This window comes from Dunckerocampus dactyliophorus, chromosome 6 (assembly GCF_027744805.1).
Source record: "Dunckerocampus dactyliophorus isolate RoL2022-P2 chromosome 6, RoL_Ddac_1.1, whole genome shotgun sequence".
NCBI classification, from domain to species: Eukaryota; Metazoa; Chordata; class Actinopteri; order Syngnathiformes; family Syngnathidae; genus Dunckerocampus; species Dunckerocampus dactyliophorus.
This window is the reverse complement of record NC_072824.1, coordinates 9389735-9415102: the sequence shown is the minus strand read 5'-3', so window position 1 is coordinate 9415102 and position 25368 is coordinate 9389735. Positions and strand designations below refer to the sequence as shown.

Genomic DNA, 25368 nt, shown 5'->3' with positions numbered 1-25368 from the left:
TCTCAGTAGTTTGTGTGGCCCCCACGTGCTTGTACGCATGCCTGACAACGTCGGGGCATGCTCCTAATGAGACTACGGATGGTGTCCTGGGGGTCTCCTCCCAGATCTGGACCAGGGCATCACTGCGGTACCTGGACGCATGGAGGAGATTCCAGGAGACAGGTAGTTACTCCAGGAGAGCTGGACAGAGCCGTAGAAGGTCCTTCAATCCTCAGCAGGATCGGTATCTGCTCGTTTGTGCAAGGAGGAACAGGATGAGCACTGCCAGAGCCCTACAAAATGACCTCCAGCAGGCCACTGGTGTGAATGTTTCTGACCAAACAATCAGAAACAGGCTCCATGAGGGTGGCCTGAGGGCCCGACGTCCTGTAGTGGGCCCTGTGCTCACTGCCCAGCACCGTAGAGCTCGATTGGCATTTGCCATAGACCACCAAAATTGGCAGCTACACCACTGGTGCCCTGTGCTCTTCACTGATGAGAGCAAGTTCAACCTGAGCACATGCGACAGACGTGAAAGGGTCTGGAGGTGTCATGGAGAACGTTATGCTGCCTGCAGCATCATTCAGCATGACCAGTTTGGTGGTGGGTCAGTGATGGTCTGGGGAGGCATATCCCTGGAAGGACGCACAGACCTCTACAGGTTAGATAACGGCACCCTGACTGCTATTAGGTATCGGGATGAAATCCTTGGACCCATTGTCAGAACCTACGCTGGTGCAGTGGGACCTGGGTTCCTCCTGGTCCACAACAATGCCCGACCTCATGTGGCTAGTGTATGCAGGTAGTTCCTGGAGGATGAAGGAATTGATACTATTGACTGGCCCTCACGTTCACCTGACCTAAACCCAATAGAACACCTCTGGGACATTATGTTTAGGTCCATCCGGCACCGGCAGGTTGCTCCTCAGACTGTCCAGGAGCTCATTGATGCCCTGGTCCAGATCTGGGAGGAGATCCCCCAGGACACCATCCGTAGTCTCATTAGGAGCATGCCCCGACGTTGTCAGGCATGCGTACAAGCACGTGGGGGCCAAACAAACTACTGAGAATCATTTTGAGTTGCTACAATGACATTTTGGCAAAATGGACCAGTGTGCTGCATCATTTTTTCACTTTCATTTTTGGGGTGTCTTTGATTTCCCCCCTCTATAGGGTGATCATTTTCATTTCTATCAAATTATGTGGCATCATTTTGTTACTAATACATCACCCACTTATTATCAGGAAAGATATTCAAGACCATTTTTCCCCCAGTTTAGATCTGATGTCTTTTTGATGTGTTCCTCTAATTTTTTTTAGCAATATATATATATACATACACACTTTTTCACAGCACTGTATATGTTTGTCACACTTAAATGTTTCAGATCATCAAACAAATTTAAATATTAGTCAATGACAACACAACTGAACACAAAATGCATTTTTTTAATTAAACTTTTTATTATTAAGGGAGAAAAAAAATCCAAACCTACATGGCCCTGTGTGAAAAAATGATTCCCTCCTTTATGGCCGCTATAGACATTTGCTGATGTAGTTCTGTTTCTTTCTGTTGTTTTGTTATCGTCACTGCAATTGTTGTTGTTGCTGTTTTTCTTGTCTCTCTCTGTATTGTCCTCCTTTTCCCCCGCACTCCCCCCTCTGTTTTCTTTTCTCTTCTTTTCTATCCCGTCCTGCTCCGGTCCGGCCGCTTCCAAATTTGCATAGCAACAAAACATCAAATAAAATCAAATAAATTCTGTATAACAGGGAAAGAGCGTCTTATACTTTTGCCTGCCAGAGCAGATCTGTGTAGCATGTAAGGGAATTTACATCAACAATACTATGTACCCTAATGGCTGGACAGGACACAAAAAAAACATCATACCAACAGTAAAATATGCTGGTGGTATTGTGATGGTCTGGGGCTGTTTTGCTGCTTCAGGACGTGGAAGACTTGCTGTGATAAATGGAACCATGAATTCTGCTGTCTACCAAAAAATCCTGAAGGAGAATGTCCATCTGTTTGTGACCTCAAACCTCAAACCTTCAGCTTGAGGTTTGTGACCTCAAGCTGAAACCAACTTGGGTTCTGCAGCAGGACAATGATCCAAAACACACCAGCAAGTCCACCTCTGAATGGCTGAAGAAAAACAAAATGAACACTTTGGAGTGGTCTGGTCCAAGTCCTGACCTGAATCCTATCCTATGAGGAGACTGAGGTCCTTTGGTGTGTGCAGGACTCTTTCACGGACCTTTTATGACTTTGTGGTGGCCTCAGCCATCTTGTATGCTGTGGGCTGCTGGAGAGGGAGCAGCACGGACAGGGACAGGAGCAGGATCAATAGACTGATCAGGAGAGCGAGCTCTGTCCTGGACGGTCCTCTGGACTCTGTGGAGGAAGTGGGGGAGAGAAGGATGTTGGCTAAGCTGACATCCATCATGAACAACACCTCTCACCCGCTACATGACACTGTGGGTTCCCTTAGCAGCTCCTTCAGCAGCAGACTGTTACACCCACGGTGTAAGAAGGAGCGGTTCCGCAGGTCCTTCATACCGACCGCTGTCAGGCTCTACAACACCTGCACCACCTGAACCGTGTGTCACTATGTATTCTTTACTTGCGTATCTTGCTTGCTGCTGTAACAAGTGAATTTCCCTGCTGTGGGATAAATAAAGTACAATTACAATACAATACAATACAATTGAGATGCTGTGGCATGACCTTAAAAAGGCGGTTCATGCTGGAAAATCCTCCAGTGTGGCTAAATTATAACAATTCTGAAAAGGTGAGTGGGCCAAAATTCTTCCACAGCGCTGTAAGAGACTCATTGCAAGTAAACACTTGAATGCAGTTGTTGCTGCTAAGGGTGGCCCAACCAGTTATTAGGTTTAGGGGGCAATCACTTTTTCACACAGGGCTATGTTGGTTTGGATTTTTTTCTCCCTTAATAACAAAAAGTTTCATTGAAAAACTGCATTTTGTGTTCAGTTGTGTTGTTATTTACTAATATTTAAATTTATTTGATGATCTGAAACATTTATGTGTGACAAACATGCAAAAAGAAAAGAAATCAGGAAGGGGGCAAACACTTTTTGACACGACTGCTTATTTTATTGATTTTATGTTTTAAATAATTTTTTCCTGCTTTAAAAATATTTTGTTTACTACAACCAGAGGTGTGGACTTGAGTCACAGGATTTGGACTTGAGTCAGACTCGAATCACACTTTTGATGACTTTGGCATTGATTTGACAATATCATCAAAGACTTCCAATCGACTTGAACATTGACATCAGTGACTCGGGACTTGGCTCAGATTTTAGTCTAATGACTTGAAAATACTTTAGATTATGTCATTTTAAGCAAGACATCACATTTTTCCACACAATTGACCTCATTGAATGCATCTGTTCACGTCCAATCAGGCTTAAGAACAAACAACGAGGGTGTGGCTTACATTTCTGTGAGTGCCAAGGCTGCTAGAGAGTGGCAGTGATGTGTCAACATGTTACCGAGGATAATTTGATTTGCATTCACCAGTTACAAGGTCATGGCATATAACTTCGGACATGTCTTCACTTGAGACATGACTTGCATGTCTTTACTTGAGACTTTCCCTCCCCTTTGACTCAGCTACTACTAATGTAATACATCATTTCCGTACTTATTTGTTTTATTTTACTTACGTATTGTTGATTTTATTTATATCTAAAAATATAACTTAACTATAATTTAGACATACATTTATAGTGTATCGATAGTACCATAACAACGATAAAATAATAACATAACAAAAGTGTAACTTTTGTGTAACTTTGATGTGTGTTATTATATTATTTTCTCACCTATTTATTTTTTTGTTTTATTTTTGCTGTTTTTTGTTGTTTATTGTTTAAATGCATCTTTAAAGTGTCCCGAAAAACACGCGCCAAATTATATGAGGCATGAAAATAAATGCCATATAATTGCATGTAATTAGTCATTTGAAGTTTAGCACCCCCTAGTGGTATAACAAGTGGTTTCGTTGACAATAACAGCTAAATTCTTCGTTGATGAAGTGACTTTTTAAGTAATCTGTTAATTTGGCACGTTATTTCTTATATCTACTAACACCTATATTACTTACACCAATATTACCTATTAGTAAACATAAATAAATATAATGTTCGGACCACACGCAATGACCGCTTGTTGTTAAGTGTTAGTTGTCATGGCAACCGGGGGCAACGCACAACAAGATTATGTTGATTTACCGCAAAGACTAATATTTTAACACAATACAATCTCGATTTGAATGCATTCTATATGCATACAAACAGTCGTTTATGTAGTAAATATTAATTTTATATATGTCATGGGGAGATTAATTTAAAACCCAGAATTATGAAAAAGTACCAAATAAGGAGACAAGTTGTAATTGGCGGTAAAGTAAAACAGAAAATAGCTTTTTTTTGCATATTTTATACGCCGCCATGACTGTTAATGTAACCCGAGTAAAAGGGAATGTTTTTTTTAGGGGGGTGAACAGTAAAAGAACAAGATGGCTGTCCCAGGACGAGACGCAAGACTTCTCTCGCTCTCTTCTTTTCGCGTAAACACAGCAATTTGACGTCGTTATCGGTGCACGAAAAAACTAATGATTAAATAACAACTTAAAGTTTCTAAGGCGTCGTTTTTTTAGGGTGACGTGAACCATTTTGGAAGTTAGTTTGAAAGTTTTGTGTTTTTTTGCAGCGACGTCTTGCGCGAGAGAGAGCCTTTTAACACCAATGCGCAGATTCGTCAAATTCATTAAGATTCGTTAGATTAATTAAGTGGATATTTTGTTAACTTTCTAAAGGAACAAAAGGAACAAATTACGTTTTTTTTAGCTGCTTTTAGATTTCTGTGTGTGATTTTCTTTCCTTTATTTGGAGGCATAATCCAGCTGCTTCTAAACCTCCGTGACGTATGCCACCGTGGATGAAAAAGTAGCCGCCAAACATGAGCTCATCACGGGTCAGACCCCACCAACACGCCGCTCGCTCACTACACACCTCTGAGGCGAGCGAGGGCATCGAGATGGAGAACATCCACCAGCAACATCATGGTGATTTGGGGGATTTAGGAGTCTCTGCTGGAACCCCATCATCTCCGTCCAGACAAGCCTGGAGCAGGGACAACCCCGGTTTCGAGGCTGGGGACGAGATTATGGCAGCCGACTGGCCTCCGGCGAGCCCCGGGAGGAGGTCGGCATCCACGGCCTCCAGCAACAGCAGCTGCAGCAGCGGCCTGGGCGGCTACAACGGCACCGGGGGCAGCCCTCGCATGCATCAGGGAGGAGCGTACCCAAGCCCGGGTGGGGACGAGAGGCAGCAGAGCAGGGATGAGCACAGCAGCTGTATGAAGCAGATACTACAGAAAATTAGAAGTAAGCAAAATCCTCACTTTTCCTACACTACAGGTGCATATCGATACATTAGATTATCTTTGAAAAGTTAATTTATTTCAGTAGTTTAGTTCAAAAACGGAAACTTACATTTTATACATTCACTTCACACAGAGTGGCATATTTGAGTGTATTTCTTCATCATTTGGGTGTTGAACGTTTGCAAAATATTCAGATTTATTGAGATACACTTGCATAAACATTTATTCACAGCTACACGTGTGTGAATGTGTGTATGTACGTAAATAATGTCAACGATGATATGACCTTTCCCATTGTTATTATCAGTGCACAGACCCCAATTTTTTATGCAATACTCGTCAAATGTTCAAAGTCTTTTTTAATGGTATTAACTGCATATTTTCACTCATGTGTGCAGTTCTGTGGGGCACAGAGCTGATGGAGGACAGCGACAGCAGTCGAGAGAGGTACCTTTGGAACGTCCTGAGGGAGATGCTCACATACATTGCCTTCCTCGTCACCGTCTGCATCTGTAAGTGAACATTTATGGCCATTAAAAGTTAGAACCACAACATTTGGAACATCCAATTATGAGATAAATCATACAGAGCGGTGCTGCCAGTAGTTTGTTTACATTTCGACTCATATAATTGCAGATTTCTCTTCTCTGCTTTAAATAATAAATAATATTTTGTTTAATGGAAATTTAAATAGAAAGTGATTTGATGGAGCTATCTGCAGGGGTAACACCCAATTAACTTAATATTTCCCAACAGGAAGATGCTTAAACAAGATGTGACGTTGTAAGAACAATACTGAGAACGGTATACCTGTAATTGTTTCTTAATATGTAAAACTGAAATTAAGATGCATTTAATAACTGTGAGAGGTACATTATAGAGTTTAGAGCAGGGGTGTCCAAAGTGTGTGCCATTTGCACATTCTAAAAATCAAATTTAGAAAAGAAAAAGAGAACTTAAAAAACAGCTGTAAATATACAAGTATAAAGTCACAATATTAAGAGGAAAAACACTGTACTGTAACGAGTCACAATTTTATGAGAATAAACTTGTAATATTATGAGGGAAAATAATGTAAATTTAGTAGCACAGAGCTGAAATATTAAAGTTAAGTTGGGGAAAAAGTTATAATATTATGGTAAAGTCAAAATATGAGAATAAAATCATAATATGAAAGAAAATTTACACAGATTATTTAAAACAATGTTAAAATATTTTGAAAAAAAACAACAGCAAAAATTAGAAAAAAACAAAGACCGAAGTTCATACTTTTTCACCTATATCACAAAGCTGAGATGCACTTTTTTCTTGAAAGACATACAGTATATACATCATATGCAGTGCATATATATACATATATATATATATATATATATATATATACTATATATAAGTTCTTAGCATAGTATCTACATGCGTTGCTTTACAAAATATCAAAGTAGCAATTGCATCCTTTCATTTTTCGGTACGTGACCCTCACTGGAAAAAGTTTGGACAGCCCTGGTTTAGCGTATCAAAAATAGGCATTTTTAGGGCCTTTTATGTGTGCGTCCATTATTCGTGGTGGGTCTTGGAACGTAATAGCGGGGATCTACTTAATGTTTAGCGAATAAATGTCATAATTTAACATAACTTAACATAAATACTTGACACCTCAAATATTGTTACAAACACCAAATTTCAACATGGTGAAAATAAAACTGCGAACTGTATTAGGTGCTGACAAAATAAAAAAATGGGGATATACTATACAACATTAGGCTAAGATTAGGACCATGGAACTCCGGCTGACCAGGTACTAGAAATAGTACCTTGTATGGTGGAAATGCACCATATAGCGAGCAGCATAGGTACCGTGCATTTGGGGTGGGAAAATATACAGTAAGTACATTCAGCAAGCATTTTTATGATAGTATATCTTGTCATGAGACAATATTATAGAAAGTAAACTTGGATATACTTTGGAGCAGTGTACAGCTTGTGTACACTGATTATATCCAAGTTTCATTCTTGACAAGATACAATAAAATGGTTTACTCGCTTTTGCAATACTGTAGTTCTGTCCTCATCTGTGAATCATTCCATCTTATGACTCAAATTCTGTCTGATGAGTACGTCTGCAGCTAAAAAGATGTGATTAATGAGCTCAGCAGATGGAGTAACACAGCAGAGAGCTTAAATTACACTGACTGGCCTCAAAAAATTGAGGGCATCCGCATCTAAAGTGTCAAACTAATGGTTACGTTTCCTCGGCCTTATTTATGCTGCTTCAGAGAAAAGAAAATGCCAGCGTACATGTGGTTAAGGGCGGCTCTGGAAAATATTTCCTGGCAGACCCTGGCTGGTTAGTTAGAGGAGATTTGCCATGCAGAGTAGGACAAGGGGAGTTACTGTCAGCAGCTAGTCTCGCTTGTTTGGACTTTATTCCTTGTGTAGATCCCATTGAAAGTACTCATTCTGGAATTTAAAGGCCCATTTATAATGCAAAACTGACTTTTTAATAACATTCTAACTATATGTTTATGAGCACTAATCATGAGAAAAATCTATCATCTCTCTCATTTGTTTGCTTCGCTTTTGAGAGAAGAGACCCTCAAACAAGCTTTTCATGCCGTCATGAAGGAAAATTTCGTTCCTCATGGCGCTGTAGCCCGTATAGCTATGCTAGTGTTGCTAACGTTTGTGTATGGTAGTGATGGTAAACCTGATTCCTTTTACTCACTCAAGTTTTTATGAGTCACTCACTAAAGGGAATCGAGTACTCGATTCACTCGAGTCGGGTGTCACTGCACGCATGCACAAAAAAACCCTCACACTGAGACTCCCCTAGACATATACTATGTACGCACTAAGCAAACACCTCATTGAGATGCTTGGTCCGTTGCAGCAATATGTTTGGATCTGACCCTTAAACAAATGCAAGAAAATGGACCAAACTTAATAATGCGCCTTTCTACAATGTTTTTTGGAGGCTGGTTTCACCGCGGGATTCCACAGTATTATGCCACGGTATTATGCCACAAAGTCAACAAATTTAGTTGATAAAATGATGTTATAACGACCAAATACAGTCAATAGTATTTTTTCAGCCTTACCTGTGAAAGGTAATCCCGAGAGATCTTGTTTGGACTGTAAACTGGTTGGTACAATTCCATGCAGAACATAAATTAGGCATCTTTCCCGTTCTCTCTTGCCACATCCAATATGGCGGTGACAGTTACATATGATTCAGTGCTCAATGCGGCGTCTACATCACCCGAGAAACTCGCACATGCGTAACAAGTCCATTTCCCAGACTCACTGAACCCTTGAACCTACGTCACGATTCACTTGTTGGCACCCTCATGCCGGCGTTGGTGAGTGAGTCTTTTGAGTCGCGGTTCGTGAGTGCCCAGGTCCTTCGAGTCCTTGGCTCGGCAAGCAGCAAGCAGCTCAGAAAGCAACAAGTGGGAAGGAGAGTTGATTTGAGGCAAGAAGCTGATCTGTTGCTTTTTCCACGGGGTTAATACATTTATACAAATGCATTTAGAGCAATAGTTGCACAATTAATGCCATGTTACCTGATTTCCTTTTTAATTTAGCTAGCAGCAGCAGGGTAAGTGAACGAGTTAACAGATGAATACCCACGAGTCCTGGTTCAGTAAAAAACTTGCACATTTTGAAAGACTCGGTCAATACTCTACCATCTCTACTCCTTAATTTTACATTGTTGTTTGTGATATACGGGATCTATTACGGTGAACAGAGTTACAGGGTATCTGTAAAAAGTCGCTAAAGTGCACAATAGTGCTTTTTAGAGACACACACGCTGTCAGAAACAGCAGCGTACAAACATAGCTCATTAGCAATAAAGATACAGCCACACAAAACAGTGTGTTCCCAGTAGGGCTTACTCTTGCACTTGCATCATGACTAGATTTGGGACACACTTCCCGTACACTATTGTGGCACTTCTGACTAAATTAAAATACTACAGTAAGTGACCTAAAAGTCATTTTTGTGTTTAATACTATGTAGTGACGTATGGGATGGTGAGCACCAACATGTATTACTACACCAAAGTCATGTCGCAGCTTTTCCTGGACACGCCGCTTTCCGCTGGAGAGTCCGCCACTTTTAGGAGCCTTTCAACCATGGAAGATTTCTGGAAGGTACAATACATTGTGAGCATAGTAGAAAATAAATAAAATACATTAACATGACTCATCATTGTCACTAGTTCAGCGAGGGGCCTTTCCTTAATGGCATGTACTGGGAAGTGTGGTACAACAACAAGAGCCTGCCGGAGAACCAGAGTCTCATCTTCTACGAGAACCTCCTCCTTGGTGTACCGCGTCTACGCCAGGTCAAAGTTCGCAACGAATCCTGTAGCGTGCATGAAGACCTGAAAGATCAAGTTCAGGACTGCTATAACATCTACACGGCCACCAACGAGGACACCGCTCCCTTTGGGCCCAAGAATGGAACAGCGTGAGCATCCGTCATCCATCTAAGACTACTCTGTTTTCACCACACGTTGTGGCGATGAGTGTATTTTCTGTGGTTACCTGACAGGTGGATCCATACGGCAGAGGGCGGCATGAACGGGAGCAGCTACCAGGGCCAGGTGTCCAAATACAGAGGTGGAGGATACTACCAAGACCTGTCCCGTACCAAAGAGGAGTCAGCGGTCCAACTGCAGTTCCTCAAAGACCACCTGTGGCTGGACAGAGGCACCAGGGCTGTCTTCCTCGACTTTGCCGTCTACAATGGAAACATCAACCTCTTCTGTATCGCCAGGTAAGAGTCATCCTATTTATCAGTATTATTTTATATTTACCATATTTCCTGTTGCTAAATTGCTAAGAGTATAAGGCACTTACTAGAGGTACGGAGTTTTCAGAATAAAGTTATGAAAATATTTCAGCCTATTTTAAGCCTATTTCAGTTTAATTGTTGTTTTCAATAAATTACTTTTTCCAAGTGTTTTTTGTCTCACTCCCCCTTCTTGCTTTTGCATATTGTAGCTTTACTTAAAACCTCATTAAGATCCAAATGTGCAAAATGCAAATTCTACCAATTTTTTCAACTGGTCTTAAGATTTTGATCAGGAGTGTAGTATAGAGGCCAGGGGCGTTTATTTACTTAACTGCAGAGAGTATTGCAGAGAGTGTCTGGTACATTTCTATAATAATGTTAAATAATATTTACTGTATATACATATATATTTTATTTTAGATTTTTAATTTTTTTTATTATTATTGTATTATTGTAATCTCCATCCATCCATTTTCTATACCGCTTCTCCTCTTTCGGGTTGCGGGGGCATGCTGGAGCCTATCCCAGCTGACTTCGAGTGACAGGCGGGGTACACCCTGGACTGGTCGCCAGTCAATTGCAGGGCACAAATAGACAAACAACCATTCACACTCACATTCATACCTATGGATTATACATTTTTTTTATTGTTTATTTGAATAAATACATTAATTAGGTGTTTTATTTTATTTTGTTATTATTTACCATAATTAATTTACACAATTGTTCATCACTATTTGTATAATAATGTTAAATAATACAGTATGTATGTATTTTTAATTGTATTTAATGTATTTTAATGTATGTATTTGTATTAATTGGTTTATACTATACATTTCCACAAATAAATAATTTGTCAAAAATAATTTGTTGAAAATAAAACAATAGGACATTATTCTATATTGTATTTCAGTATTACACTTGTACATCATTATCCAGGTGCATGAGAATTGATCAGTGTCATAATATAAATGGTATGTGTGCAAGATTGTAAAAAAAAACTGGATGATTTTGGTAATGACATCTATTACCGTGATTTCCGGACTCCGAGCGCAACGGTATATAAGCCGCACCCACTAAATTTACAGGAAAAAAATGATTTGTATACACAGGCCACACCGGTCTATACGCCGCAAATGTCCACGACATAACAGGGGATATTTAGTACATGGAAAGTTGGTACACAAAGATTTTTTTAACTTGTAATTAAATAAATGCTTCTTTCCATACAGCACCGAACAGTGCGTGTAATACGGCTGGTTAAGCAGTAGCTTACCAGAAAAGTTATTCACCGCTGTCCTTGTCCTCCTCCTGGAAACTAAAACCACTAAAGTTGTCCTCTTCCTTGTTGGAACCGAACAGCCCCACAATTCCCTCGCCACGCACACCGCCAGTCTCTCTCCATCATTAGTTGTCGCTCTCAGCGTCACCCCCGCCCCGAGGCAAATCAGCTCCCTGAGCCTATGCAGCAGTCCAGCCCCTTAAAACCTGCTGGCATCTGTGGACCTCCCGACACCGCTCCACGCTACCAAGATCCAGCAGCAGACCCGAGCAAAAGCCGCTAGACCGATCCCTTCAACCTGAAAGCTGCATCACATGTACCTCTCCACGCGTTCTCCATAATGAGTAGTGATGTGTGGATCGATACTTAAATGTGGATATCGTTAATACCAGATCCTTAGACTCTAAAATCTCTAAAATTCTCAAATTAAAACATCGATACTTTGACACTTAAGGCATTTCAGGTAATGTACAGTATATCTTTGAACACAGTGGAAAGTAACTACGTCATTGAGATTTTGTCTGAATTATATACAGTTGTTTAAAATAAATGAATACATTACTTTGATGTCTTAGATTTATTATTTTATAAGCTATAATCATTATAAGTATGATTTAAAATACACTACTTTTTAAAATTTACCAGACACGTCGGTATCGGTATCGGCCGATACCAGCCTGAATTTTACTCAGTATCGAATCGGAAAAGAAATCAGTGGTATCGCACATTACCGACGATGAGGATGCACGCACAAAGCACAAAATGACTGAGCACAAAAGATGTGGCGAGACCAGAATGCAACCACAAATTAGCCGCATCACTGTATAAACCGCAGGGTTCAAAGCGTGAGAAAAAAGTAGCGGTTTATACACTGGAAATTACAGTAATCTGGTGATTAACCGGGGCAAGGTGTCTATTGGAGCAGATGCCACTATTTGAGGAGACACGGTAAAAGGTAAACATCCTGACATTTTATGTCCTTGGCGTTTTTCATTGTAAGTAATTGACTATGTGTTCAAATGGACTGTAAGCGACATTGAGTACAATAAAGCAAGTCATTTTGTGTTAAAATAAGTTATGTTACATTATTGTACATATATTATTCCATGCCTGCTATTTCAATGTTTGTCAGGTTGTTGGTGGAATTCCCTGCAACGGGCGGGGTGGTGACTTCCTGGCAGTTCCAAACGGTGCGCCTGATACGATACGTGACCAGCTGGGACTACTTTGTGGCTCTGTGCGAGGTCATGTTCTGCTTGTTCATTCTCTACTATGTGGTGGAGGAGGTGCTGGAGATCCGCATCCACCGGCTGCATTACTTTCGGAGCCTGTGGAACTGCCTGGATGTTCTAATTGTCACGGTAAGTATGTAAAGTCATGTTGGGACTGTTAACGTTTCTTTACTTAATGTACAATGTGGGCTCGTTTCCCAGCTGAGTGTTGTAGCAATCATCATGAACATAACAAGAACAGCCATGGTTGGCCACCTTCTCAAAAGCCTGCTGGAGAATTATACCACTCACCCCACCTTCGAGCCTCTAGCCAACCTGCAGGTCCAGTTCAACAACGTGGTCGCCATCATTGTCTTTTTTTCCTGGCTTAAGGTACGCATCTTCCCCCACAATCTGCAACAGAAACAAACATCGAATCAAACGTGATAACCGCTCATATCATCTCGCAGCTTTTCAAGTTTATCAACTTCAACAAGACCATGAGTCAGCTGACGGGCACCATGTCTCGCTGTGCCAAGGACCTTGTGGGTTTCGCCATCATGTTCTTCATCATCTTCCTGGCGTATGCCCAGTTGGCCTACTTGCTGTTTGGAACACAGGTGGACGATTTCAGCACCTTCCAAGCCAGCATGTAAGAACAAGAACGTATTGTATACCAAAAACTTTTGCGGCCCAAGGCTGTTTTTTTTCTTTCTTCTACAAGTATAAGCTAAGCTGCGCGTAGTGATGGGTCAATCGCGAACGAATCGGCCCTTAGAGTCGGATCGTTGAAATAAACTACAAGAGCCGACTTGCGTTGTTGGGAGCCGATTGTTTTTTTTACTGTTAATCACGAAACCTCCACCCTTTGGTGATTAAGGTGAGAGTTAAGGTTATTGTTTAGGATGGGAGCTGATTAGTTTTTCTTTGAAAATACCCTCAGGTGCCCCTAAGCTGCTTTTTTACTGTTAAAGGCGAGAACCTCCACCATTTAGTAAATTTAGTGATTTAGTACATTTTTAAACAGCTAAAATTATGCATAAAGCAAACAATAACCTGCTACTCAAAAATGTCATACAATACGTTTCTACAAGAGAGGATAAATATGACCTCAGGTAAAAATTAAACCTAAAACACGCGAAAAACACACATTTCAGTCCATCACATTATACATCACTAGGCCTGTCACGATAACAAATTTTTGCTGGTCGATAATATTGCTACAAATTATAGTCAATCGATTTTTATCAAAGAACAGTTTTTAGACCATTTTTTCAATCATTTTCACGAGAGGTTTACTTCACATTTGAACCCCTAGATCACATGTGTCAAACTTGTGCCCTGGAGGGCCGAGATGCTGCAGGTTTTCTCTCCAACCAGTTTCTTCAGCAGGTGATTTAATTGATGAGCTCCTTCCCTCAAACTGAAGGTGTTGATCATTAAAATCACCTGCTTTAGTGACTGGCTGGAAAGAAAACCTGCAGTTTCTCGGCCCTCCATGGCACGAATTTGACACCCCTGCCCTAGATGGTACGCAAGTATAGTGTATGGTACCTGTGTACCACACAATTTTTCCCATTGAAAATGAATGGGGAATTTTTCCAAGTTCCATATTTCTCACATTTCTCTACCAATTCGGACCACCTCCAAGGCAGAATGTTGAAATCATTGGAGAATTTTTTTTTTTCTGCAAAAATTTTTGGTCTACGCCATACGGTGTGGGACTTTTCTTTGAAGATTCCCTCAGGTGACCCCAAGCTACACTAGTGATGGGTCGATCACGAACGAATCGGTCCTGCCACTCCGAAACTGTAGTGATGGGTCAATCCCGTACTAATCTGCTCTATGAACCGTTTTTTGTCTGCTAACTCCTCCTTCATTTTTTCAATCGATTCACACCATTCAAGCATCAAATAGTTCTGCACAATTAAGGGTATATTTTCACATTTAAAAATGTCTAATTTTTCCCAAATATAAAAATAAATATGGAGTTACTACAAGGCAAAATACATGAAAATATAGACCAGTCAGCTTGCGTTCCTATGTCCGAATGTTCGCAAGTCGGATGTTCGTAAGTTGGGGACCTAGTGTATATTTTTTTCCTTTTATTAGTCCTTTTTTTTTGCTTATTTTATTTTTTCCACCACCTCAATAGGCTTGGGCATTCACATGCAATGTCTGAAGACATTGCTATCATCTAGTTAATTAATACATTTTTGAAAAAGTGCGACAGAGCGAGGAAGCAATTTGTTTATTTTTTTCATGTTTATATGGTTTGTGATGGTTGTGATGGTTTGTGAATATTATTTATGTATTTATTTGTGAAAAACTTTCACACAATATAATAATCACAAACAATAGAAGATTAAAAAATATATTATTGACTATTATTATGAACAATTGTGTATATTTAAAGCCCTTCTCAATAATAAACTTCTAATGCCTGGTTTTCTCTGCCATTGAGTGAATAACATTACTCGAATGAAATACATTGTGTTTTCTTGTATTTTGGTAACCCACAATGTGCTTTTGCTGTGTAGTTTCTCACAGTTCCGCATCATTCTGGGAGACTTTGAGTTCTCCGAGATCGAGGAGGCCAACCCTGTACTCGGACCCATTTATTTCACAACATTTGTGTTCTTCATTTTCTTCATCCTCATGGTAAGAAACAGGCTAGCGACATCCAGGTTGATTTCACGGCAGTCTGGCTGACACAAGCGGTCTTGTCGTGTACACAGAACATGTTCTTGGCCATCATCAATGACACCTACTCAGAGGTCAAGGCAGATATGGCTCAGCAGAGGTCTGACATGGAGATGACTGACCTCATCAAGAAGGTAAAGAGTTGTGGCCAAGATGATGTTGAGAAATTAAATGTGCTACTCTGTGATGCTCGCTCAGGGTTGTAACAAAGCCCTGATGAAGCTGAGGCTGAAGAAGACGGCGGTGGACGACATCTCGGACAGCTTACGTCAGGCCGGCGGCAAACTCAACTTGGATGAACTACGACAACACTTAAAAGGGTGAGCGTTGCCTCAAATAGAAATGTTTGTTCCACCACAGATAAGCTTTTGTTTATGAAACTGTATTTTTGTTTTTTTATTATTATTATTTTGTATTTATTATTTTAGGATTTGTGCCACAGTGGGAAAAAGTAATAATACCAGAATAAAGTAGAATTAAAATGTAATTTAGCAAAAAAAAGGTGTAATATAAAAAATATTAAAAAATATTAATATTAAAAAATGTGATGTGCTACTGTTTGACTCATATGCATGTTCAGGATGAATTAAAACCATTAAATAATGAACCATGATAATAACAAGCCTAGTAGTGCTGTACAACTTTTATCCGCACTCCGCAGTGCCCTCTACTGGTCAACATTATTATTAATTCCCCCCCCTTTTTTCTTTTTTTTCCTCTACTGGTCAACATTCAAACTGGACGCCAACATGTCTATAGAGGCCACCTGTCTATAGCGGACACTTTTGCAGACTCCCTCTAGTGGCCGCTATAGACAAGTTTGACTGTATTTATTTTAATAACATAACAACTTGACACATGTATTTGGCTTTGATTTTGTCTAAACTCACTTTGCTTAAAAATATCAGGATATATATTGTATTTCGGTATTCAACCTAAATATATCGGGATATGATTTTTGGTCCATATCGCCCAGCCCTAGCGCCTAACACTCACAATTACACCTGCGTTCACAATTACACCTTACAAGTGCGCCTGAACACCTCACCACAATCAGAGCAGAAAGAAGGAAGGAGACAGAGCATGAAGTTCTTTGCTCTGTCTGAGTTTATATAAACAAGTAAGTCTGCTAATTATGTTGTGCATGAAGAAGATTGTTTAATCTTGAAGATTGAATTTATATTGGTGTTCCAATTCCCGCAGTGTGAAAACTAGGGGTGTGTATTGCCTAGTATCTGGCGATTCGATTCGTGTCACGATTCATCGGTCATGATTTGATTTGATTTCGATATATCCCCATACTTAAGTGCAAAACGATTATTGCGATTTGTAAAAATATATGATTCTGGAAATAACTAATTAGTAAACTAGTACACATTCAAAAGCAAATTTGTATTAAATATTTTATTTTGTTTTATTTTATTTTATTTTATTTTATTTTAACAAGTTGCAGACTGCGTTTTAGGTTTAAATTGAACAGTATATCAAAATTCTCCTGTTTTAAGAAAATAAAGTGCAATCCATTTTCAAACCTGTTTAAATGTATTTGAGGGACATACCTTAAAGCAGGGGTCACCAACGTGGTGCCCGCGGGCACCAGGTAGCCCCCCACGACCACATGAGGCGCCCGCAAGCCTGCTTTTCATTCAGGTTTTCAGTTAATAATGAAAGAACAGCAGAAAGAAATGCATTCTGAAATACAAAATGTGAGTTGTGGACACCAGCATTTTGTTCATGTTCTGGTAAAACAAGCATATTCGCTTTGTTTGGTTTTAAAATAAGCTCTGAAAATAAATGTTACAAAAATGAGTAGCTCTTGGCCATTTTCATTTTGTAAAAGTAGCTCTCACAAGGACAAACGTTGGTGACCGCTCCCTTAAAGGATGTAAAAACAACCTGAAAGTCCAGGCATCACGTTAATGCAACTTGCTCGGCAAAATGAATCAGTCAGCACATCATTTTTTACTTCTTTGTACAATCGGGCCAAAGCAATGTCAATGAAGTGTTGGCGGCACGGTATTGAATAACGGGGTTTAAATTGTTCATCATGTAACCAAAGCCGTCACCTTCCACCGAGCTCAGAGGTCTTCGCACATACTGCCGCCAGTGACAGCTAGGCAAAGCGTGTAAACAAAAATGCAAGAAAAGTCCAACAGTAATAGGTTTGATAAGGGAGTGATCAAACACGCTGGTATCGATTGGCACAGCCTGTGGCAAGCTGTCAGACTGAGACCACTGACGTTTTACAGACGAGTGTTGATATTTGCGGCAATACGGGACAAAGTGCGCCCCTTGTCGACTCAATATGGGTGTTGGCAACGCTACGTGACACAGCACACATGTAGGGTTTGCTGCCGCACACCCATCAGTTTTTGTCATCGGCTTTGAATGGCATTTATCGGCATAAATGTTGGCCAACACAGTAAAAGCCTGGAGATTGGGAAGACCTGGGTTTGATTCTCCCTTGGGTGTCTCTGTGTGGAGTTTGCATGTTCTCCCCGTGTGTGCGTGGGTTTTCTCCGGGTACTCCGGTTTCCTCCCACATTCCAAAAACATGCATGTTAGGTTAATTGGAGACTCTAAATTGTCCATAGGTATGAATGTGAGTGTGAATGGTTGTTTGTCTATATGTGCCCTGCCATTGGGTGGCGACCAGTCCAGGGTGTACCCCGCCTGTCGCCCGAAGTCAGCTGGGATAGGCTCCAGCATTCCCCCGCGACCCTAAAGAGGAGAAGCGGTATAGAAAATGGATGGACGGATATTTTTTGTGATGATATTATGACTTTATTCTCGCAACACAGAGTTTTTCTGAAACCTAAGGATTTTTTACTTTTTTTTTTTTTTTAGCTTTTAACATCCTATCCATTTACCTCAGTTACAACAGTTTAACTTAAACGATCCAATGTTTTGATGCATCTTCTGTTCAGGAAAGGCCACACGGATGCTGAGATCCAGGCCATATTTGCCAAGTACGATCATGACGGCGACCAGGAGCTGACGGAACACGACCATCAGCAAATGAGAGACGACCTCGAGAAGGAACGAGTGAGTAAAAAGAAGGGAGCAACACAAGTCTCACCAGCGCCAATGAAGTCTATTCAAAAGGACTGGACGGGCATGCATCCTACGACTTTCTTGTTTTTTCATTGTGGAAACATATGGTCCGCTCACCCACTAGGAGGACTTGGACCTGGAGCGCAACTCTCTGACCAGACCCTGCAGTGGGCGGAGCTTCCCGCGCACTCAGGACGACTCAGAGGAGGACGACGACGAGGACAGCGGGCACAGCTCACGTCGACGGGGCAGCAGCTCGGGTGGCGTCTCCTACGAGGAATTCCAAGTGTCAGTGTTTGAATTCATTCATCCATCTCTCTTGTTATTAACCTGTCCTGACCCATGGGTGTGTGTCTCTCTCAGGCTGGTAAGACGCGTGGACAGGATGGAGCACTCCATTGGTAGCATCGTGTCCAAGATAGACGCCGTGATAGTCAAGCTGGAGGCCATGGAGAGGGTGACACATAAACGGAGGGATGTGTTGGGAAGACTGTTTGAAGGAGCCATGGAGGTGAGACACACCACAACCAAAGCAAAACAATCACAGGACAAGTTATTAACGCAAATCACGTGACGCAAGCATATTGATATAGAGGGGTCGTCTTGAACCTTCAACAGTGAACCTCACTGACTGTGTCTTTACCAGGATGAGCGTCAAGGACGGGACACCGACACCCACAGTGAGCAGGAGAGGCTGGTCAGAGAGGAGCTGGAGCGCTGGGAGTCGGACGACGTGGCCTCGCAGGTCAGCCACCCGCATCCCGCCACACCGGTCGGCTCACGGCCACGCCCTTCCTCCTCCCAGTCCACCACCGACGCCGTCGACACAGGCGTTAACGGAATCGGTCACGTATAAAAGAAAGAAAAAGTACACTTATGCTTCATTCAACCCAATGAAGATTTTGCCTCTTCGTCCTCCTCGCCCCCAGTGGTTACAAGCCGGAAAAGACACTAAAAAAAACAAAGCAACATTCCACAGAACAGTTGAGACCAATCACAAATTGTACATTTTAAAATTTCATAACATGCTGCCATGAGAATACTCACCTCCATTGCACTGAATGTATCGGCGAGGTTCTCTTCACAGATTTGCATTCTGTAATCTGTTGAAGTATCACTCACAACACAAAGGACTCAAAAAATATATACTTGATGATTCCCACTAGGGAAATGAAGAAAATGTGGTGTATATGTTGGGGAACAATGAAGGATTACAAAGGCTACCAATATTACGAGTGTTAGAGCCACGCTGAAGAAATAAAATCATAAAAAATGACAAGAAACTTTACAACCAAACAGCAATTAAATCAAAATTGTAAGGCCAATAATAATAATAATAATAATAATAATAAAGTCATAATATTCATATTGTGGAAAAAGTCTTAATTTTTCAAGAAGAAAAGGACAATATAGGATGAAAAAGTCTTTGTATTATAAAAAGAATCACAATTTTACATGACAAAGTCATAATGTAATGTGAAAAAAAATCACAATTTTATATGACAAAGTTGTAATGCTATGTGGAAAAAAAAGTCAATACATGAAAAAGTTTAATGTTATGTGAAAAAATTTGAATTACATGAAAGTTTAATGTTATGTGAAAAAAATCTCAATATTAGATGAAAAAGTCTTAATGTTATTTGAAAAAAAATCTAAATTTTACATGAAAAAGTCGTAATGTTATGAGAAAAAATCTCAATACTAAATTATTGAAAAAGCCATAATGCTACATGACAAAAAATCGCTACATTACAGGGAAAAAGTCCTAAAAGGTTACATGAAAAAAAAATCACAATATTCACATGAAAAAGTCATAGTGTTATGTGAAAAAAATCCCATTGGTACATGAAAAAGTCCTAATGTTATGGAATTGCAATATTTCGTGAAAAAGTCTTAATGTTATGTAAAAAAAAGAGCACATTTTCAAGAAAAGTTAACGTTATGTAAAAAAACCCAATATTTCAAGAAAAGGTTTTAATATTAGGTACTTATTGTTGTGATAACAAAGTTAAAAAAAAACAGAAAATATAGGAAAACATAACGTTAAGACTTTTTCATGTCACAAGAAAAAAAAAATCATGCATCATGACATTTTTTTTATAAGCATCCGGAATCAAGTTAAAGTCGTAGTAATGTTTCAAAAATTAAGTAGCATTAATCGTAAAAAGAAAAAAAACCCGTAATGTTATGGTAATGTTGTGATGTTACGATACTAAAGTTGCAACATTCCGTCAATAAACCCGAATTTTATGGGATCAAAGTTACAATACAAGAAAAACATTGATATCACAAAGAAAAGGTTGTAATGTTACGAGAACCTTTTCAAGGGTAAAGTTGTAATTTTGTGAGAAAAAAATTCATATTCCGAAAATAAGGATGCACTCTTGCGAGAAAAATGTGTAATCTTCCAAGAATTGTTGTATTTTTACTGGATATAGGATATGCTGTTGTTTAAAAAATAAATAAATAAAAAAAATCGTAATGTTACAAGACTTAAGTAGTATTTCTTTATTAATGGTGTCGGAATAATAGGGGGAAAAAAAACTTTTTACGTTCCAAAAATATATTTTTTTAAAGAATAATGATGTAATGTTACGAGAAAAAAATATTAAAATATGAGAATATTACAACTTCGTCCTTGTAATTCTATGACTTTATTCTCATGTTTTAAAAATATATTTAGTGTGGCTCGATTACTCCTTTGGTACCAAACTCGGCTGTGAGAATCCTAAAATTCCGTTTTGCTTCATGCAGCACGCAGTGCATGTTTTTAATACATGACGACAAGTACGCTCGCTGGCCGTCACATTACAACATGTACCAAAAGAAGCACGTTTTTGAATGTTCATTTTGTTAATGTTTAATACACAGTAGTTACAAGTGTGCATTCTGCCTTACATCAATGAAGCTTCAAATGAAATAGCTTATTATTGTTTTATGACACAAATCATAACTTGAAACAAACTTCAATTTGGAGTGCAACTAGTGTTCATGGGAAGCCCATGCATTTATTATTTTCTCCTGTGCCTTAATATTTTATTATCTGTGCCTTTTTTTATGTTTACCAAATAAAAGTGTTATCAAAAATGGGCATTCGTGCTTTATTTACATGGTTAATTCAAGTGAAATTGAAGACAAAACACTTTGAGGTTTCACAATGATGTTTATATAGGAGAATATAAAGGACATAAACTTGTACGAATTGAAACAATACAAAAACAAGGTCTGGATTGAAATTTTACACTACAATTGCAAATATTCACTATTGAAGTCAATACAAAGTTTAGTCAAATTTGAAAACATCATGGATCAAAAGTGAAAATGCTTAAATAACCACTTTGAAAACAAAACCTGCTTCAAGCTTTTTGTGCGATTCCCCACTAAATTCTTCCCACTAAGTTGACCGTTAGAGGCTCTGGCTCACTTTTTAAGTGAACTTCTTAATGTAGCGAAGTTTAAGATAGGAAATGAGCAGGAATGCCAATAACATGACAGTTAACGCCACGTGGTTCTCCCACAGGCCCAAGGTGGTGTACTCTATTCCCAGATAGTCCAGGTACTGCTCTCCCGTACATCTGGAGGAACACAATTTACACTAGTTGGTCCCGTGTGAATTCAATGAGCTACATTTTGTACTAAATAGTTACATAGTATAAATTGTCTGATGTCATTCAGCAATTGTAATGGAAAAACTGTGTCTTAATGTGTCACTGTTATTGGCTAACTTCTGGCTTTTTCTCAAATGTTAGTGACGAAAGCTACGTAAACGAATACCAAGACAACAAGAAGCTACTCGCTACCAAGTGTAAAAAGCGCTCGTTTTGCTTTGTTTTGATTGCAGTTAGTTCCTTAGCTAGCTATCGCGCTACTGGTACCACTTTTTAAATTTAAAAACCAAGGCTGCCCTATGTCATCCATTCTGTTCATAATTTTTATGGACAGAAATTCTAGGCGCAGCCAAGGCATTAAGGGAATCCAGTTTTGGGGCCTTTGGACCTCGCCTCTGCTACTCACAGATGATGTGGTCCTCATGGCCTCATCGGGCTATGACCTTCAGCATTTACTGGGGTGGTTTACAGCTGATTGTGAAGCTTCTGCTGGGATGAGACTCATCACCTTCAAATCTGAGGCCATGGTTCTCAGTCGGAAAAGGGTGGAAAAGGGTGGATTGGGAGTGAGGTCTTGCCCCAGGTGCAGGAGTTCAAGTATCTTGGTGTCTTATTCATGAGTGAAGGAAGGTTGGAGCGTGAGGTCGACAGGCGGCTTGGTGCAGCGTCAACAGTTGTGGTCATTGTACTGGACCGTCGTGGTTAAAAGAAGGCTGAGACGGAAGGCAAAGCTCTCAATTTACTGGTTGATCTATGTTCCCACGCTCACTTATGGTCGTGAGCTTTGAGTGGTGACCGAAAGAACAAGACTGCGGATCCAGGCGGCCGAAATGAGTTTCCTGCCCCCGAGACCCGGACTGAGATAAGCAGAAGAAAATGGATGGATGGAGGGAATCAGGCTCTTTTGTTTTGACTTTTATTAACAGCAAAACAAGTTTGGTTCAAGTATCTCTGGGTCTTGTTTACAAGTGAGGGATGGTTGGAGCGTGAGAACGACAGGCAAATCGGTGCAACGTTTGCAGTAAGGAAGTCGCTGTACCGGACCATTGTGATGAAGACAAAGCTGAACCGGCAAAGCTCTCTATTTCCCGGTCGGTCTATGCTCCTACCCTCACCCATGGTCATGAGCTTTGGGTCATGATCAAAAGATCAAGATCGTGGACACAAGCGCCCAAAATGAGTTTCCTTTGTTGGGTGGCTGGACTCACCCTAAGAGATGGTGAGGAGCTTGGTCATCCGGAGGAGCTCAGAGGAGAGATGCTCCTTGCTCCTTGCGTACAGATAGGCCTTCACATTGAGAAAAGCCAGTGGAGGTGGCTAGGGCATCTAGTGCAGATGCCTCCTGGATGCTTCCCCGGTGTGGTGTTGCGGGCACCAGCCGGAAGGAGGCCCTGGGGCAGACCTAGGACTGGCTGGAGGGATCATGTCTCACAACTGGCCTGGGAACACCTTGGTGTCCTCCCAGTATAACTATCGGCTATCGGCAGCTATTTACGGCATTTCAAATTTATAGCTTTTTGTAAAACTTTTATTAAACTTTTATTATAGTTAGATAGAAAGGGAACTACCAACAGTAATTTGGCAACAGTTCAAATTTATGGCGTAACGGGTTTATTAACAGCAAAAATATTTGTTCTTCAAGTAGCTAGCTAATTACTGACACCTGTTCAAATGTACATCCGGGCTCTGCAGTTTTTAAAAACATTTATCCACCACAAAAGTTAAATTAGTTCGCTACTCTTAGAAACTGTTCAAATGTACAAGCAGCTCTAATTTAGAAAAAATGCTTTTTTGTAAAAGAATGAGAAATTCAGTTAGCTAGTTAGCTAGCTAGTAATCGCCCAACAGCATCTTAAACTTTTTGTGAAAGCAAAGGCTTTTCAGTTAGTTCGGTACCGACAGCTGCTCATGTTTGTTCAACCGGTTCCTACATTAAAAAAAAAAGTTGTTTGTTAGGTAGATAGCTAACTAGCTACTTATGACTTTCAGTTGGCCTTGGCTGTGGTGTCTACAAACGTCACACAACATGCTACAGTATCTGCTAAATGACACATACGCCGTATTTCTACTTACGTCAATCCAGCCGTGCTCGTCGCACTGCAGTTGGTCGTGACGGTGGACACGTTGGGGTTCAGGATGGCAGCGGCCTCCTCGCAGAATTTCAAACCCACAAACTCGTTGATCTTCAAGGCCTAAACGTCCCAACGACCACATGAAGTCAGAGAACGGAAACGATACTGCTCGACGGGAGTTGGACTTACCGCCAGGCCGTAGCGAGGAATACTGAAGTACTTGAGCCAAGCCAGCCAATCCATAATGCTCGGCAGGTTGACCAGGAGACCAGAGAAGATCTAGTAAAAGTTACAATCTCAGTTAATGCCAGCTAACAATGTATTGTTGACTATCAAAAGCTCTAAAAAGCTTACTATTATATTATAGATACAATACTTTTGATTGACATCGTCATGAAGCATCTGACAAGATTTCCCTCACCATCATGAAGACGAAAGTGATGGTCATGAAGATGTTGGCTAGCGCCACCACCGTCTGGTCAGCAGAGATAGCCATGGTCATGGCGGTGGCTGTGTAGGCCACCAGGGTGACTGTTAGCGTGAAGACGGAAAAGGCGGCCACTGTGGATTTGAGCCCTAAGTGGACACAGCATGAGGTCATGTTGACAAGTTTTGGTTTATCATCATGGCTTCTTGCTTGAAACCAATCGGAGGATGCCAGCTTTTGAAGAAACTCTTCAAGCTTCAGCCCGTTTACATGGGCCAATGTTGTATGTTCGATGCAACTTCTCGTAAGCTCTAAACTCATTTGCTTTTGCTTTTTGTGTTTTTGCCCACTTTTTGTCTACCACAGCGTCCATAAAAATGACATGCACATGCGCTTTGGCCAATTATACAAATACAGTCAAACTTGTCTGCATGCATGAAGCTTCTACTTGAGTTGGTAATTTGGCCGCTATATGCAGTCAGATATTGACCAAGGGAGACAAAATGGGTGGCCGCTGGCCGCGTTGGACAGGTGACTGCTATACACAGGGTCTATAACATGTAAATTTGCTGCGGGGGATTTTTCAGTGGCTGCTATAGGCAGGTGGCCGTTCTATAAAGGTGGCCGCTAAGACAGGTTTGACTGTACGATAATAACATTATCTGTATTACATGAATGTCAGCATGTCTTCCAAAGCATTTTGACCACAACCCTTAACGATTGGCACAATGTCATATACAGTCTTGTACATCTAAACATTTTCCAGCAAGGGAAATGTTAGCTCACTTTCATATTTTGTAAAGCGACACCTGTAGATATGTT

At 40.4% G+C, this 25368-nt stretch overlaps 2 protein-coding genes across 4 annotated transcripts in view; one reads left to right on the top strand and one right to left on the bottom strand.

The window, feature by feature from the left end:
* The first annotated feature begins 4525 nt into the window (after window positions 1–4525).
* On the top strand, window positions 4526–21521 carry pkd2 (polycystic kidney disease 2). 2 transcript variants are annotated; one of them, XM_054778560.1, is made up of 15 exons: window positions 4526–5393; window positions 5791–5904; window positions 9410–9543; window positions 9612–9862; window positions 9947–10171; window positions 12604–12832; window positions 12905–13075; window positions 13153–13334; window positions 15223–15343; window positions 15421–15519; window positions 15584–15705; window positions 18313–18430; window positions 18564–18727; window positions 18803–18950; window positions 19086–21521. In XM_054778560.1, exons 1-15 carry the CDS (start codon window positions 4967–4969, stop codon window positions 19293–19295), a joined length of 2715 nt encoding a protein of 904 aa, XP_054634535.1. In that variant the 5' UTR covers window positions 4526–4966; the 3' UTR covers window positions 19296–21521. The 2 variants fall into 2 exon arrangements, with proteins under 2 accessions (XP_054634535.1, XP_054634534.1); XM_054778559.1 differs by having other exon boundaries at window positions 18564–18950.
* A 61-nt stretch (window positions 21522–21582) lies between these two features.
* The window catches only part of abcg2d (ATP-binding cassette, sub-family G (WHITE), member 2d), a 22097-nt gene continuing 18311 nt past the window's right edge, over window positions 21583–25368 (bottom strand). For both annotated transcript variants that reach the window (XM_054778561.1, XM_054778562.1), the window contains exons 13-16: window positions 24541–24695; window positions 24309–24398; window positions 24121–24239; window positions 21583–22014 (exon numbers count right to left, since the gene is read on the bottom strand). In XM_054778561.1, coding sequence (XP_054634536.1) covers window positions 21867–22014; window positions 24121–24239; window positions 24309–24398; window positions 24541–24695 — 512 coding nt within the window. In that variant the 3' untranslated portion in view covers window positions 21583–21866. The remainder of the gene's footprint in view (window positions 22015–24120; window positions 24240–24308; window positions 24399–24540; window positions 24696–25368) is intronic.

What these genes read in the sequence shown, in the direction of transcription:
- pkd2 (XM_054778559.1), top strand. Translation starts at nt 4,967, where the DNA reads ATGAGCTCATCACGGGTCAGACCCCACCAACACGCCGCTCGCTCACTA. An exon ending in TGACTGACCTCATCAAGAAG is followed by an intron (nt 15,520 to 15,583) that starts GTAAAGAGTTGT and finishes ATGCTCGCTCAG; the next exon opens with GGTTGTAACAAAGCCCTGAT. An exon ending in CTACGACAACACTTAAAAGG is followed by an intron (nt 15,706 to 18,312) that starts GTGAGCGTTGCC and finishes TCTTCTGTTCAG; the next exon opens with GAAAGGCCACACGGATGCTG.